General features: G+C 47.2%; 1 protein-coding gene across 4 annotated transcripts in view; it reads right to left on the minus strand.

Annotated features, from left to right (window-relative positions):
- The window catches only part of LOC148223310 (transmembrane protein 263-like), a 198,588-nt gene continuing 184,021 nt past the window's right edge, over positions 1–14,567 (minus strand). For all 4 annotated transcript variants that reach the window (XM_088166953.1, XM_088166955.1, XM_088166954.1 and 1 more), the window contains exon 3: positions 1–4,817. In XM_088166953.1, the coding sequence (XP_088023079.1) occupies positions 4,531–4,817 (287 nt within the window). In that variant the 3' untranslated portion in view covers positions 1–4,530. The remainder of the gene's footprint in view (positions 4,818–14,567) is intronic.

Raw genomic sequence — 14,567 nt, forward strand, 5'->3', positions numbered from 1 at the left:
TCACGGTTTTTATCCTCAAATTTTACTGTAATTAAAATACAGAGATGCAGAAATATTCCCAGAAACACACTGCAAAACAAACCAAGCAAACAAATCCAGTAGGAAACCAATTACAGACAATGAAATGATAAAGAACAAAAGTGTTCTCTGGAGCCCAGCACTGTGCATGGGACTGCATGGCCACAGTTTTGGGTTGCCAAAGGCCTCCTCAGCTCCTAGAGAAGCAGAGCTGGGCCCTGGCTCTGCGGCTCTCTCTAACCATCTCCATATTCCCACTCATGCTGTTGTTTTTACAAGGATGACTTTGCAATGGAGACACGGAAATGACCCACCCACAGGGATAAGAGGCAACAAGGAAACCCAGAGAAAAAGAAATGGGTTAAGATTTTCCACACACAAAACACAAGGAGAAAGAGAGGGGTGGAAGACATGCACTTCTCTCCCAGGGAAGCTGCAGGGGCAATCACCCTCTGCCCTCCCAGATACTGAGAGTGTGGATGTTTAATGAAGGTCTCAGCAAAAGCCTTGGGGAACTCTATCCATGGGCAAGACCAAAAGCTAAGGAAGGGATAAAAAAGTAAAGGATAATGAGACTGAGGTCAGGGAAAAGTGAGGAGAGGATGCACCTGTGGGTCTCCTTTCAGCCAGGACATGTTCATTGGGCACAGGGAACAGCCAGGCAAAGTGGGACACAGGGCTGTGAATAGGGCAACATCCTACCACCACCATGGGGAGATCATGACAAAAGCCTGGGGGAGATTTGGGAAGGGTGGCTGATAAGAAGGGAGCTGATCTGATGCTTCAACCATCCATTGATCTGTCTAAATGGAAATCACTAGCAATCATCATTACTATGGAAGCAGGGCACAAGCCAGGGATGGGCCACCACCACATACCAGAACCCACAATGACCCACTCCCCTTTCTGTGCTCTTCCCTAGGAGAAACTCCATTGCGTTCATCTTCTGATTCAAAGCCTGTCCTAAGAAACAAATTCCCTCCATGGTGTCTGTTTGCTTGTTCCCTCACTCCTCAGCTCCTCCTGTCACACCACTCTCTCCTCATCATCTGTGTAGCAACTCCCTTTAATCCTTTCCTCTACCCCAATACCACCCCCTCTTATTTTCTACCAACCTGCCCCATGTGGTAGCCACGGGATTTATGCACAACACAGTTCTTGCCATGAATGGGCAGTGAGAGAAGCGCTGAGCCAGGTGGCCCAGGTGGCTGGAGTCTCTGTAGTGGGGAGAAGGAAAGACAGGGCAGCTGACAGGAGCCAACAGCTTCCCCATCCAATCCAGATCCCACTGTCCTGCAACAAAAGCTGTCAGAAGGCATGTTTACTTTTGGACTGGGAAGACTGATCCTGTTTTCCCTCTGCTCTGGGCACTGAATGCCCAGAAAAGCAGGATGGGAGTGGGTCACCATGGTGAACTGAGCAGGCCCAGGACAGACTTTCTCAAAGTCTTTGAGTCCCAGAGTCAGTTATTCCTGAATACCTATTTAGCAGGGTGAAGCCTTGTTTTTGGAATAGATTTAATCTTCTACCTCTGCCTGCTAATTTGATCTCTTGCTACTCATGGGCCCTGAGCTCTCTTTTAGCTGGGCTGCAAGAACAGTAATTTAGGCTGTGAGTTTTCCTCTCCAGCTCATCTCTTCTTCTCCAGGCCATCCTGCAAGGAAATGGCAGTTCCAGACAAATGGTAGGCTTTACTCTATTTCCTGCAAGGATGCACAGAAGAGAACTAAAGAGATGGGAAACCCCCAGGACCCCAATGGCCTTCCTTAAATCACCTTTATCCCATTTGCCACGCCTGCTCTGTACACACAGTGCCTGCAGACAACAGCTTGGGCAGGATGTACTGCCTCCCCCAGCAAGAGCCTGTGTGAGACACTATTTAGCCAAAAGCATGATCAGCCTCCCATCACCCACCCAGGGCTGGCTGCTGAAGGTTCTTAGATTCTATTTTCTCCTGTCCAGGACCTGGGAGAGACATTTAGGATGAAGACTCTTCTGTCCCCATTGGCTAAAAGCTATCTTTCTCAGAGGGTTGGTGACAACACAGCTAGTTACACACAAGCAGCTTTCAGCTTTGGGACTAGAACTCGCTTCAGGGGCAGTCTGTGATCTGGAATAAGATATGAGATGTACTCAGGGAGAGCAGTGAGCAGAGATCCATGCAGTGCAAACTGTCGTCCAGCTTTGCAGGGCGTTTGAGACAAAGGGAGAACAGACAAGACTTCTTCTGGCCTTGACAACTGCCACGAGCATCCCAGCAAGTACAGGCACACATCAAGGCCTGATCTTTTCTGTGAAGCCGCTGCCTTCAGAGACAAAACCGACATGTCTGGGTCAACTTGGCCTTCACCAGAACAAAGGACACAAAGTGAGGAAATGCACACACCTACCAAAAACTGCTTCCTCTTCAGAAACAAAAATGTAAGTCAAACCTCTCTCATGCTACCAAGAGTAGCAAACTGTGGAGATCAGCAGCTTCTTACTACTGCAAATAGCAGGAGATACCTTGCAAAGGGTATGGAGAGTGACTAACACCAGCATGATTATCGGGGGACACAGCAACATACATCCCAAAATGTGGATTTAATAAAGGTCAGAATGAAAACTACATCACAAGCCCAAGAACATTCAGCAAAAATAGAGGCGGGGGTGTGTGTGTGTGTTGTACTTAAATATTCCCTGATGTCTAAGTCCTAAGCACAAGAGAGCAGTCAGGAAGTGCAATGACCTCCAAGGGGAAATGAAGATCAAGAAAGTTGGCTCCAACGTCAAAATGATAGGGCTGAGAGAAAACAAACAGCACAGACAGGAGAAAGGGGATTTTTCACATTCCTTTGGTTTCAATAAACTATGCTCTTGGGCAACAGAGGGCAAAACATCCTCTAAAACATGATTTCTCTTTTGACCAGGACCCTATATAAAAACTATATGCTGGAAGTGCTAAAGACGACTATGTGAACTCCTCTGTGGCCTGGCACAGGTTTCTTTTCCTGGCTGAAGACATGCCTGTGGACTTACACGTACACACGCACGCTAACACAGATGCATATTTATAAAACACAGCACAAGCACTGCCTTGCTTGCCTATGCATCCAACACCTATGGACCTAGACAAATCACCTGCCAAAGCCAGGAGCAGCAGAGTTAATGGTGGAGCCTGTGGTTTTCCTCGTCCCAAGAATTACAGGGGACCTTGCAGTGACTGAGTGCATGTTTGTGTTTGTATGTGTGTGTACAATGCCACATGGCCCCTTCAGCATCACGGGCCAGGCTGAGGATGGCTGTGACTCCCAGATGGATGCAGGTGTCTGGGTTTCTGTGGCACTACAACTATGGGTGGGCTATTTAGTGCAACATGGTCATTTAGAGGAACCAGGCTGGGGCTCCAGGAGCAGTGTGCAGAAAGAAGAGGGGTTGCTGGTGCCTTGTGCAGGCTAACTGCTGTTGGAACACACTCAGCCCCTTGGGAAGTGTCCTCCAACATGGTGCAGCCCACTCACACCCAGGCCACCTGTGGCGAGAGCAACACTCAGCTTCCCCTCCATCCCTGCAGCAGAATTTGGGTTGCATTTGGGAACACACTTGCTCCTGGTTACTACTGATGTCTGTGGAGTGAGAGTGTGGCCAAGGGACAAAACGCCCTTGTTACAGACAGGGATAGTGGAAGGACTTCAAGGGTCAAACAAAAGGCCTGGTCTCTCTGTGGAACATCACTGCCTGTACTGCAATATCACAGAGGCCTGGCAAGTGCCACTGTCAGGTGCTTCCCCAAATGAGAACATACAGCAGCTTCCATATTCCTCCCTCTCACCAAGAAAATCTATGCAGAAGTTAATGGTCTGGGATGTATCATACTCCGGTGTGGCATCACCCCAGAGCTGCTTTGCTGAGCTTGAGGGCTCCCTCTCTGAAGGGTTCAATTCAGCCAGCGAGTAAGTGACTGGGAGCAGCTTGTGGGGATGGGCCCTGCAAAAAAAAAAGGTAAGAGGTGCAGGGCAGGAGAGAGGCTTTCCCCTCTTCACAGTATCTCTCCTTTGTGTCAATGGGACTTCTGCAGTTCTCTGCCAGGCACACCTCCCAGAGGGAAGGGGTGTTTCAGAGGCTGTCTTCCCAGCTGAAGTTGAATTTGACTACACAACCCACACTCCAAGCCAGGCATAGCTCCCTCCATCCCCTGTTACTCCCCTCCCCTCACAGGCAGATGGAGCCTGATGCCTTCTCCCATCCCTCCATGATTACAAGAACAAGAAGGGAGGAAGGAAACTACAAGACAGAGACAACTGTGCCTTTAAAGTCCTCAGAGTAAAGATGGTTCCCAGTAGGTGATGGGAGTGAAAGGCATTGACAGTGGCTCTGTGAGCTCTGAGCCAGGCAGGCGGTGCTGAGCAGGCTGCAGCCAGAGTCTGCTCGGGTGCTCGACCCTCCCTGAAGCGGCTGGTTCCAACTCAAAGAGGTGCTGGGTAGGGGGAGAGTATGGGCAGGTTGATCTTTTGGAAGGGAGTGTGACAGGGATTAGTCAGCCTTGTCCTTCTTCTTTGCAGTGAAAGGGACTTTGCTGGCAACCGCACTGCCCACAGCTCCGACGCCGCCGGTCACTGCTGAGACGCTGCCCTTCACCAGTCCAACGCCAGCAGCAGGGACACTGGTCACAGCTGTTTTGGTGAGCTCCAGACTCTTGCTGCCCACCCAGGCCACTCCTCCCAGTGTGGCCCCCACAGCTCCCCGGGTGATACTGAATAGGCCGCCTGTCACTCTCCAGATGACTCCTGCCTGCTGCTGTGGGTGGTCCTTGCTGGCATCTGTGGGGAGAGAGAGAGAAAGGGAATGTCAGAAGTGGTCATGCTGGAGACCTCCCTGGACACCTCTTCCAGCCCAGAATGGTTGTCACCCATGGCACAATCTCTCATATGCATAAATGCTTTGCCTTGCAGCCTAGACCTCTTGGTGCCTGAAGGAGGAAACAAGGCAATCCCAGGCCTATAGCATAGCAGGAAAGGACTTTGAGAGGGTAGGAGTGGGAACAGAATTGCCTGTGTGACAGAGAAGGGAAGAAGGCAGGTCAGTCACAGCCACAAACTTGCAAGCCTTCGTGCTGCAGTGCCAAGCAAATCCCATTTTACAAGAGATGTAATTCCCCTCCCGTGTGTGTTAGCTAATGCCAGTAAATCACAAAGACTAATGCCAGCACAGGAGGCATGAACTACAGACAGCAACAGCTGACGTTTGTGGGGCCTGCAGGTCCTCAGAAGCATCTGTTTGGAAGCAGGTCTGGGCTCATGTCAGATGTGGAACTGAGGCACAGCACAGACTTATCTGCGAGAGCTGTAATTGAGTGAGCAGAGATAGCAAACTGCAGTAAAGATACAGTGACAGAAACGTCACCTCGGGTTGTACAAGCCCTCCAGAGATCTCAGCTACGCATTTAATAGTGTTAAGACAGCGCTTAAGTTACTACACTGTGTCACTGCTGGTTTACCTGTGCCAGCTGGATCAAGGCCAGCATGATATACCCACCCAAGCTGCCATCACACCTGCCCACAACACTGCAGACATAATGTTCACAGCTCACCACTTCTTGGGAAAGGCTTGGCTCTGAACTGCTTCTCACGGGATTCAAACCTGACAACTCTCCTGCTGGCCTGCACACAACCCTCACCCTCTGCATCAGCTAACAAAGTGGTGTGCAGGCAGCAATGCAAGAGCTGCTCTTTTCATCGGGCAAGGTATTTTGGATACTCTGACTTCAGATTCACTGCCAGTTCTGAACATGAGATGAGTTACTAATAATTGCAGAAACACAATAAAGCAATCCTGGCAGGAAAAAAAGGGAACACATTCACCCTGAAGTCCATGGGGAGCTGGTGTGCAAGGTTTGCAGGTCCAACTATGAGAATTAATTTTCTGCTTTTATTATGCCACTGTAGCTTGTGCTGTGTTCAAACACAAGTGACGACACCCACAAAAGTAAAGGTGGTGGGCAAGCAATGTCAAATCTGCTGAAGTTTCCATTCTGAGAGGGGAAGTCAGTTCAGAAAGTCGCCAGTCCACCCTACCTGTTAATGCTCCTAATTCTCCAGCGTGAAATAATGCCTCTGACCTCACGGTGTAAGAAAATAGCTTCAGCTAGGGTAATGAATATCGTATTTCCAGCTCTGTTACAAAGACAGCAAAGTGGTGAATGTTTGTGCTTCTGCAACTGCAGATGGTGCTAAGTGGGAATAATTTTTAGATGGACAACAAGCTGTGTCAGAGGAGTAGAAAACCTAAATGTTTATAGGCTGTGCTTTTTTTCCCCCAATGAATCACAAAGTGAGCCTCAGTAAAAAAATGCAGACAAAAAAGGTAAAAAAAAAAAAGCAGAACATGAGTTAGGTCTGTAAAAAGCTAAATAGCAGTTACTTGCCAATGATGCTGGCATGTGTTTGGTTATCCTACAGCTTTGTTAGATCTTTTCCTGAAAGATGGAAGTTCCCATGACTTTATTCATTGAAGCATCTCGTTAGGTGGAGAGGAGTACAGAAGGATATTGCTGGCTGTTGAATCACTGCAGTTTTGTTGTATTTGCATAAAGTAAAGCTGTATCAGGCTCCAATTTTGTGTGAAAGCATACGGACCCTGCTTATCACAGCCCAGTAGAAGGTGCTGAAATATTCCCCATTAGCCTAAAAGGAATCCTAATACATCACCACAGGTCTCCATAACAGAAAAATGTAGGAGCAGCAATGCTGGGGCCCTGCTGCGATCACCATGGCAGTGGTGCCATGCCTTTTCAAGCCTCAGTGTTCCTGGAGCTGTAGGCTCTTTGACTCTCACAACCTTAACCCTAATCCTAACTGTTACCTTAACCTCATCACCATGGGCCATCCAGAACAAAAGGATGTAGAAGCAGCAATGTTGGGATCCTACTGGGGTTGCCTTGAGGTGTCTTTTCCAGTCCCAGTGTTCCTGGAACTGTAGGTTCTTTGACTCTCTCAACTCTAACCCTAAAGCAGAATCAGGTGATGTGATGGTCCTTCCCTAGATATTTTTGTCCTGGATTCATATAAAATTCTGCTGAGTTTGGAGTTTTCTTTGATTCATACATTTTCTCCTAAGCTTCTCCCAGTCTGAACAGAGGTCTCCCTTGGGCAGGGAGTCTGATGTTCACTAGCTCTGATGACTTGGAATAAGCCCTAAAATGAACATCTGTCTGATAACATGGACTGCAATATGGAGTTGGAGAAGGGCCAAGAGTTTCCAGTGTACAGTTCTACCCAGTATTCAACCTATTCCTTACCTATTCCTCAACAGTTTCTCAAGAGGTTTTCTTCTTCTCCTCTCCCTCAATGTTACTGAGACCCATTGGCTCCATGTCCAGTTTAGCTGCTAGCCCTCAGCTGCTCCACAGTGCTTATCCACTACAGCCATTTCTGTGTTTTGTCTGCAGTCCAAGGGCAGGAAGAACTGAGGGGTCCAGAAATCCATGCAACTGTAAAGCAGGACTAGGTAAAAGCCAGGGTGATCCTCCAAACAAACACTATCCTTGAAGGATGGCAGGTCTCGTGTTCCTGCTCTCCTGTGTCAGGAAGCAGATCCTTTGTGTCCCAGAGGACTGCAATGCAGAAGCCTTTGGGCATTAAACACCTACTGGCATGCTCAGCTGCAGAACCAAGACCTATATCAAAGTAGCAATAATCTTTCTGGCTCTCCCCCAGCAAAATTGCATCTTAGGCTACCTGGAACCTATCTGTAGGAAGATTTATACCTCTGGAGCTGCCCAGCTATCTGAACGACACCGGTGTGAGAATCTCTTACATGGTATGTAATGCCTGCAGCTGGACAGGTACGGACCAGAGAGAAAGTGGCAACTGCAGATGAGACTGAGGGAGGACAGTTAGTCTGCCAGCAGAGAGCTAGGACATATTGGACAAAGTGTCAGGAAATACTAATGAAGACAAGGACAAAGGTTTCTCCTGATTAAGCTAGGCAGAGACAACAAAGCTGCAGTGCACTGGAGCACAGTGCTTGCACATTGCCTGCACCTGGTCTGCAGCCACTCTCACAGTCATTAAAACGCAGTCCTTAAGTCTCAGGCAGAAAGGATGGAGGATCTGGCCCTGGGAGGGTGCTAGGCTGTTGCAGAAGCACTCAAACAGCTCCAACACAAAGCAGATGTACCACACCAAAACCCCCCCAAACCTATCAACAAAATGTACAAAAAACCAAACCAAAACCCAAAGATGCTCGGGTTTGAATAGATTTGAACAGAAAAAGATAAATCCCTGGTGACCTCAGCCACAAGGGGCCACATCCTAACCTGGTGGCAAGCTGAAATGGGTCATATTTGTTCTATATTCCAGATAATGCGTTGAAAGCTTTCAAGCCATTCCTGGTTAGCTTGTCTTCAGGATTGCAATAAACCCCACAGTAAGCTGTCATGTAAGATAAGCATCAGATTTACAGTGCAAATTAGTGTCTCAGACAATGGAGCAAGCTAAGCATTTTGTTGGCACAGAGGAGCCCAGATTAAGAGCAAGACAGACAGCAGAGATGAAATACACAAAATAATCAGAGAGACAGACACACTGCCTAAGCAGGGGAACAGTTCTGTTCCCTGGAGCCGGCTGCAGGCCATGCTGCTCATGAAAACTCTTCACAATCTGTGGAGTGCTTTTTCCTCTCCATCAATGACCTGGCCTTTTCAAGGGTCCCTTCAGCTTCACTTCACCCCATGCCAACTTAGAACAGAAGAATAACTAGGAGAAAAGAGTTAAATAAAAGGCTCTTCTGTATTAATGCCTGCATTCTGGGCTGGGGCTGGCACCCACACAACAGAGGTGTCTCCCCACACTCTCCACCTTTGCCACCACCACCTGCACTCTGCACTGGGTTCTCTTCCAGAGCACAGAACTGCCCCACGGGGGGGAAATTCTTCTCACCTGATCCAAACAGCATCTATGACTCAGGCAGAAGTGATACAACTTTCTATGCTGCTATGACACTCCTCAGTGTGTGGAGTTGACTTGCACTGCATTCACTTGGAGAAACAAACTGCAAGCCTGTGCTGGTGCCCAGTAGAAATGGCACAAGCACTACTCTTGCACTCAGCCCCTGCTAGCAGGTCGTATGACAGGCAGGGTGAACTCTTTAAGAAGGACTTGTGCAAGTTGCTCCTTCCTAGTAATTCACAAAAGCAGCCCCAAGCCAGGAAAGCAGTGTCAGGGAGCAGCACTGGTTTTGCATCTTTCCACTTCTGCTGGGCCCCAGACAAAGCAGACAGGCTGCTCAGAAACCTAATGTAAACAGTCAGTGTCATCAGTCTGTCCCTCAGCAGATGTGAGAGAAGGGGTGAGGTCACTAGTTCAAATCCGAATTACTCCTCTGACAGCTATTAAGTGGCCACTGGTTGATTTAGGCAGGTTCCCTCACCAAAAAAATGTTTGGTGTGGAGGAACAAGCAGGGGGTGGAGGGTCAGCTACTCACACAGTTTAGTCCCAGCTTTTCCCAGCTCATTTTTAAGCAACACTGAGCAAGTCATTCTGACCTTTACTGCCTCTGCCCCACTGTGATTGAGAATGTGTGATCTTCTGAAAGCTTTGGTTGTTGAGTCATAAACAAGCATATATGGGAGAGAAGTTTCCACTCCTGATGTTTCTTGGAGAAATAACTGAAAGTTTGATTCAAGTGCACTCTTAATACTCTGAGAACCCCAAGTGGATTATTGTTATTTTTAACCTTGCGACTTTTTCAAGCCTACCTCAATTTGAAATGCATAGGGCTAGCACTGATGTTTCTCTTCCCTTTCTGTAAAGAAAAACTGAAGTTAATGATCCCTATTTCCTTGTATTGCAGTGCTGTCATGAAGGTTAATTAGGTACAGTTGGTGCAGTGCTTTAAACAAGGAAATTGTACTGGCACTGATATGATTCCTGTTCCCATTCTCAGTGGAGACACCAATGACAACTTTCAGTTTATCTCTGGAGAAGTTTCCAATTTTCAGACAAATCACAAAGGTGAGAAGAAAATTTGCCCCACCTCCATGCCATAGCCAGCCTGCTGTTGTGGGGCTACACAAGTTTATCCTGCAGCCCAGGGTGATATACTCCTCGGCTAGCACAAGCAGCTGAAGCAGGCAGAGACCACTCTGACTGCTGGGCACAAATGAAATCTCACTGTCCACCACCTAGCAGGACCCTTCTCCAGAGTAGGACCAACATCACCTTCTTCCAAGCCTGTCTGCTGCTGGAGAAAGCTTAGCTGAACCTTGCAGGGCACATCTGTTACAAGCATTTACATCTGAGAGGAAGGAACTGCTGTTCACATCCTTTTTGTCATGTTTGGATCAAAGATCTAGATCCTGCAGTGTCACAGGCAAAATGTTAAAGGGAACACAACAAAGTGTTTGTTCCTCAAACACTTGTGCTTCACTCCTGCCATCAGGCCCGTGCTGCAGCTGTTGGAAAAGGCTTTGCAGGCTCAGCAGCTGGGCTCTACCCAGCCCTGCTCTGCCCAGGCACCAAATGCTACAAACAACAATGGCTGCCACCAGCAAAACCCTAGAAATGCCACATTGAGTTTAGCCCTTGAGTTTTAAACTTTAACTCTGCAATCAGCAAGACATACTCGTCTCTCTGCAACAGGATTGTTCAGGAAGCTGCTGCACACAGCAAAATGGGGGCAGCTGTCTCCACAGCCCAGCTCACCCCAGGGCTCTTCACTGGCACAATGAGCTTTAATTGTTCCTTGCACATGCCCCAGGAGCAGTATTAACTGCTGAAACATCTACCTTGAAGCACTGAGAGACAGGGTTCAGGAGGGTAAATGAACAGTGATATGGAGTGGCTTGTTTTCCTCAGCTGAGCCTGGGGGAGAAGCAGCTGAAGCTCTGACTCTGGAAGTGTGAGGCTTAGTTGGTTGGGAGCTTCCTGACTCTCTTTGTTGGGAAGCTTCGTGTCATCAAAACAGAAACTCTTTGTAAAAACATGATGGTATTCTTCAAACTTCCACTGAAGAAAGAATTCAGGGAGATTGGCCTCCAAACAGGTAATAACCCGGTGGTCAAGGGATTTGACCAGGCTTGTGTCAGCCCAAGGATACTGCCAGCCACACACATACACAAACACACACACTAAATGGCCCAAGCAGCAGCTATTTGCACTTGTTTTTTTTTTAAACTATTTCACTTTGCAAAAAGAGATACTAATTGGAGGAGAAACATAAGCTTATCCCCTCACTTTATAAGTGTTTTCAAATACCAGAGCCAAGATCTCCTCTGATATGGGTTTCTGTTTCTTGATAAACTGTTGTTCCTTTGCTTTGCCATTCCTTTGCAAGAGGTGATTGGGTTGTTTGATCCAGAAATATTTCTTTTATATAGCTATAACAGTTTTTCAGGAACATCCACAGCCTCCTTCAACCAGGATATCCTGGGACCCTTTGGCTCTTACAAGACTTCAGCTACTCTGGTGTATAGAGATGGTTTCTAATGAAGCCAAAGACAGGATGTCCCACAGTCCAGAAGTAATGCTCCATGTGCTCCAGAAAAACACAAGTGAGTTGCTGGACAGGTAGTATCATCCACTAGAAAAGACATGGATGAGGCAGGAGCCTGGAGACCCAGCTCTGTTCTCAGCATTATTGCTAACAGCTGTGTCTCCCCTGCTTCCTCTCCACCTTCCTGGCCTGTTTCAGGATGGTGTGACTTCCCAGACAGCATGCTGGGGATCCTGCATGACCTGCAGTGGAGTGGGTTGTGAAAGGGAGAAGTCCACCCTTGGCAGAGGGGAAACTAAAGAACACTAACTGGTTTGCCTTGTGGTACTTCTTAGAAACAATCTCCCAGCTCCCACTGACATACTTAGCCTCTCATCTCAGATACAAACAAGTGCACACCAGGACAAAGTTCTCCAAAGCTTGCCATCCTTCTGATGCAACTCACAAGGGCTTAAGGGTGAGGATTTACCCTTTCTATAGGCAGCTGGTTTAAAACTCTTGTTTCATGTGATGCAAGTATCATCTCTTACCATGCTGTATAGGTTGTAAGAAAGATGAGCCCACAGGAGAGAACTAGACCAAAACTACAAGTGGTGTTGGCCCTTCAAGAAAAAAGAAATCTGGACATTTCCCCTTCTATTTCCATTGCAATATCTCTGTCTATGTGGAATAGATACAGAAATGGGCTTTTGCTACTGGCCAGACAGGTCACTAGAAAGCCTACAGGATGTCTCACGGCTGCTGACAGAGTGGAAAGATGATCTCAAAAGGGAAGAGATTCCAGCTTGCCACAAAGAACTAGGCACAGTGACTGCTCCTCCCTACCCTTGCCACCCTCTAGGCCCTTTGCTAGAGAATGCACTGGTGCATTATGGCAAGTATGAACAGCAAGGGACAGCTATCAGCTGGGCCCTACCTTTCCTGTACTTGTGTTAAATGCATCTAAAGTGGCCATCAGACTTGACTTGTTTGAACTTTATGTTCCTGCCTGTCTTCAATTTCCAGTTTTTGCTCCACCTACAAGCACTTGGATCAGTTAAGAGGCTTGTTTAAAAGCCTGGCAAGAAGGAGTGAATAAAGCTGCACCAGTGACTCCTTTTCCTTTTGGAGTCTCATCACTGCTACACTGAGATTTTGGATCACATGGACAGGAATCACCTCTTGCCATAAATATGGACTCTCGTTCCCACTTGGGGATCTGTGGGTGGAACAGGAATAATCCAGCAGACTCAGTGGTTTTCAGTGGCCTCAAGCTTTAAAGGTATAAGGAGGAGAGCTTTCCAACAGAAAAATTTATTCCTCACAAATAACCCTTCCTAGCATTTGTGCCCAGGCTGAAGAGACCATCTTTTTAAGCCTGCTCTTTGACCCATGGTAGCTCAGCTCTTGTCAGGGCACATCACCTCCTCTGTCAATTCTGTAGCAGTGGTTGCACATTCTTCACTGAGCTGCTTTCAGCTGCTTATGATAGTACCTGGCACAAAAAAGACCACAAATGAATCAGAGGATCTTGTTAAACAGTCTTGTTAATTTAGCTCAGATAAAGACACAGGAGAAAAAAAATCAATATTTGTAAAGTGAAAAAGGACAAAATCCATAGAGAAATAAAGGTCATTTTCACGGTTCTATGAGGCCCTTACAAACAATGGAGAGTAAATAACATAATCCAAGCTTATGTAAGAAATAACTTTTCTTCCATGCTCTAATGCTACCCAGTGGATTTTAAACAATGGCAGACTCAGTTAAGCCTCCTCTGTCCAGTGAGGTTAAAAGTCTTTCCCATGACAGTACTGCTAACTCATAATTTATCAAAAAAGCACATAACTTTATGTGCCAGCAGCAGTTGGGGGACAAGCATAGGAGTAAGACTAACAGGAAGGTGCTCTAGGCTGCCAAGATCAGACATAAAAGTCCCCTCTATTTGTTCACCAACTGCCACGAATATTTTGTATATTCTGCCTTTATATTATCAAAGGCTTAATCTGTTCATCTCTGGAAACACATGATTGTAACTTGAGCATTTTACAGCTGACATATCCAAGAATTTGTCCAGAAATACTCCTAGTAAAGTTGGAAACATATCCTGCCTTGCTAGTGGGGAAGGATCCAGATCCAGACATTTCCTCTTTCCACTCCTGGAGCAGTTGAGCAATGGATGCTGATGCTTTTCAGTGGGATGGCTGGCACCAGAATATACTCAGAAATTCCGCATTTATTCTGATTATGTGTTCCCTACTCCTCTCCAAGGCACATGGAGGAATTGAAGAAAAAAATGAATGGCAGCTCAAAAAGCAAAGGCACAAATTTTAACTGACCTTTGACTCAAATAAATGACCCGTTCATCCCAGGGGCTATCCAGGGGTCTTTGTGTCTATCCAAAGGATAACAAGGCAGTTAAGCTAAAAGCTGTGTCCTACAGAAGCAGCTGAGCTGGGGATTTACTGGGAAGGTACAGATATGCTTGCCTGCTCATGCTCCAGTATGCCAGGAACGGGCAGGATAGGCCTTTATTATTTTGCTAGTGGAAGGTATTTGATGGCCTACTCTCAAAAACTCGTTTCACATCTCAGCTGACAAGGGGAGAGCACTGCAGTCATGAGTGGGCAGGTATGCTGCCTCTGGGAGCAAACAGGCAGAGCATCCCTCCCCCACAGCCAGGCTGAACAGAGAAGGATGGGATCCATCTATGTCTCAGACTATTACATTTATTCTAGTGCAAAAATCATCCCCTAGCTCTGCACCCAAACCTCCTGCATGTCCCCTTGCCCTGTCACTTCAGAGAGAGCCAGCTGGTCCTACCTATTGTTTCCTCAGTGAGCCAGTCACCTGGAAATCTGAGCCTGGAACACATAAATTAGAGATAGCACCAACACTGCCCAGAGACATCACACCTCCGACTCTGCACTGCACAGACAAAGAGCCACTGCTTAGGAACACACACCCACAAGTGTGACAGTTCCCTTGCTTCCTTCCATATTCATGTCCTTTCTTTTTCCAGGGCAGATTTCAATACAGCACAGCAGGGATCCTATGCACACTTGGCTTCTGGGTGGTTACTGAAGGGCTCTCCCTGGTG

The sequence above is a fragment of the Sturnus vulgaris genome, chromosome 6 (assembly GCF_052056855.1).
Source record: "Sturnus vulgaris isolate bStuVul1 chromosome 6, bStuVul1.hap1, whole genome shotgun sequence".
NCBI classification, from domain to species: domain Eukaryota; kingdom Metazoa; phylum Chordata; class Aves; order Passeriformes; family Sturnidae; genus Sturnus; species Sturnus vulgaris.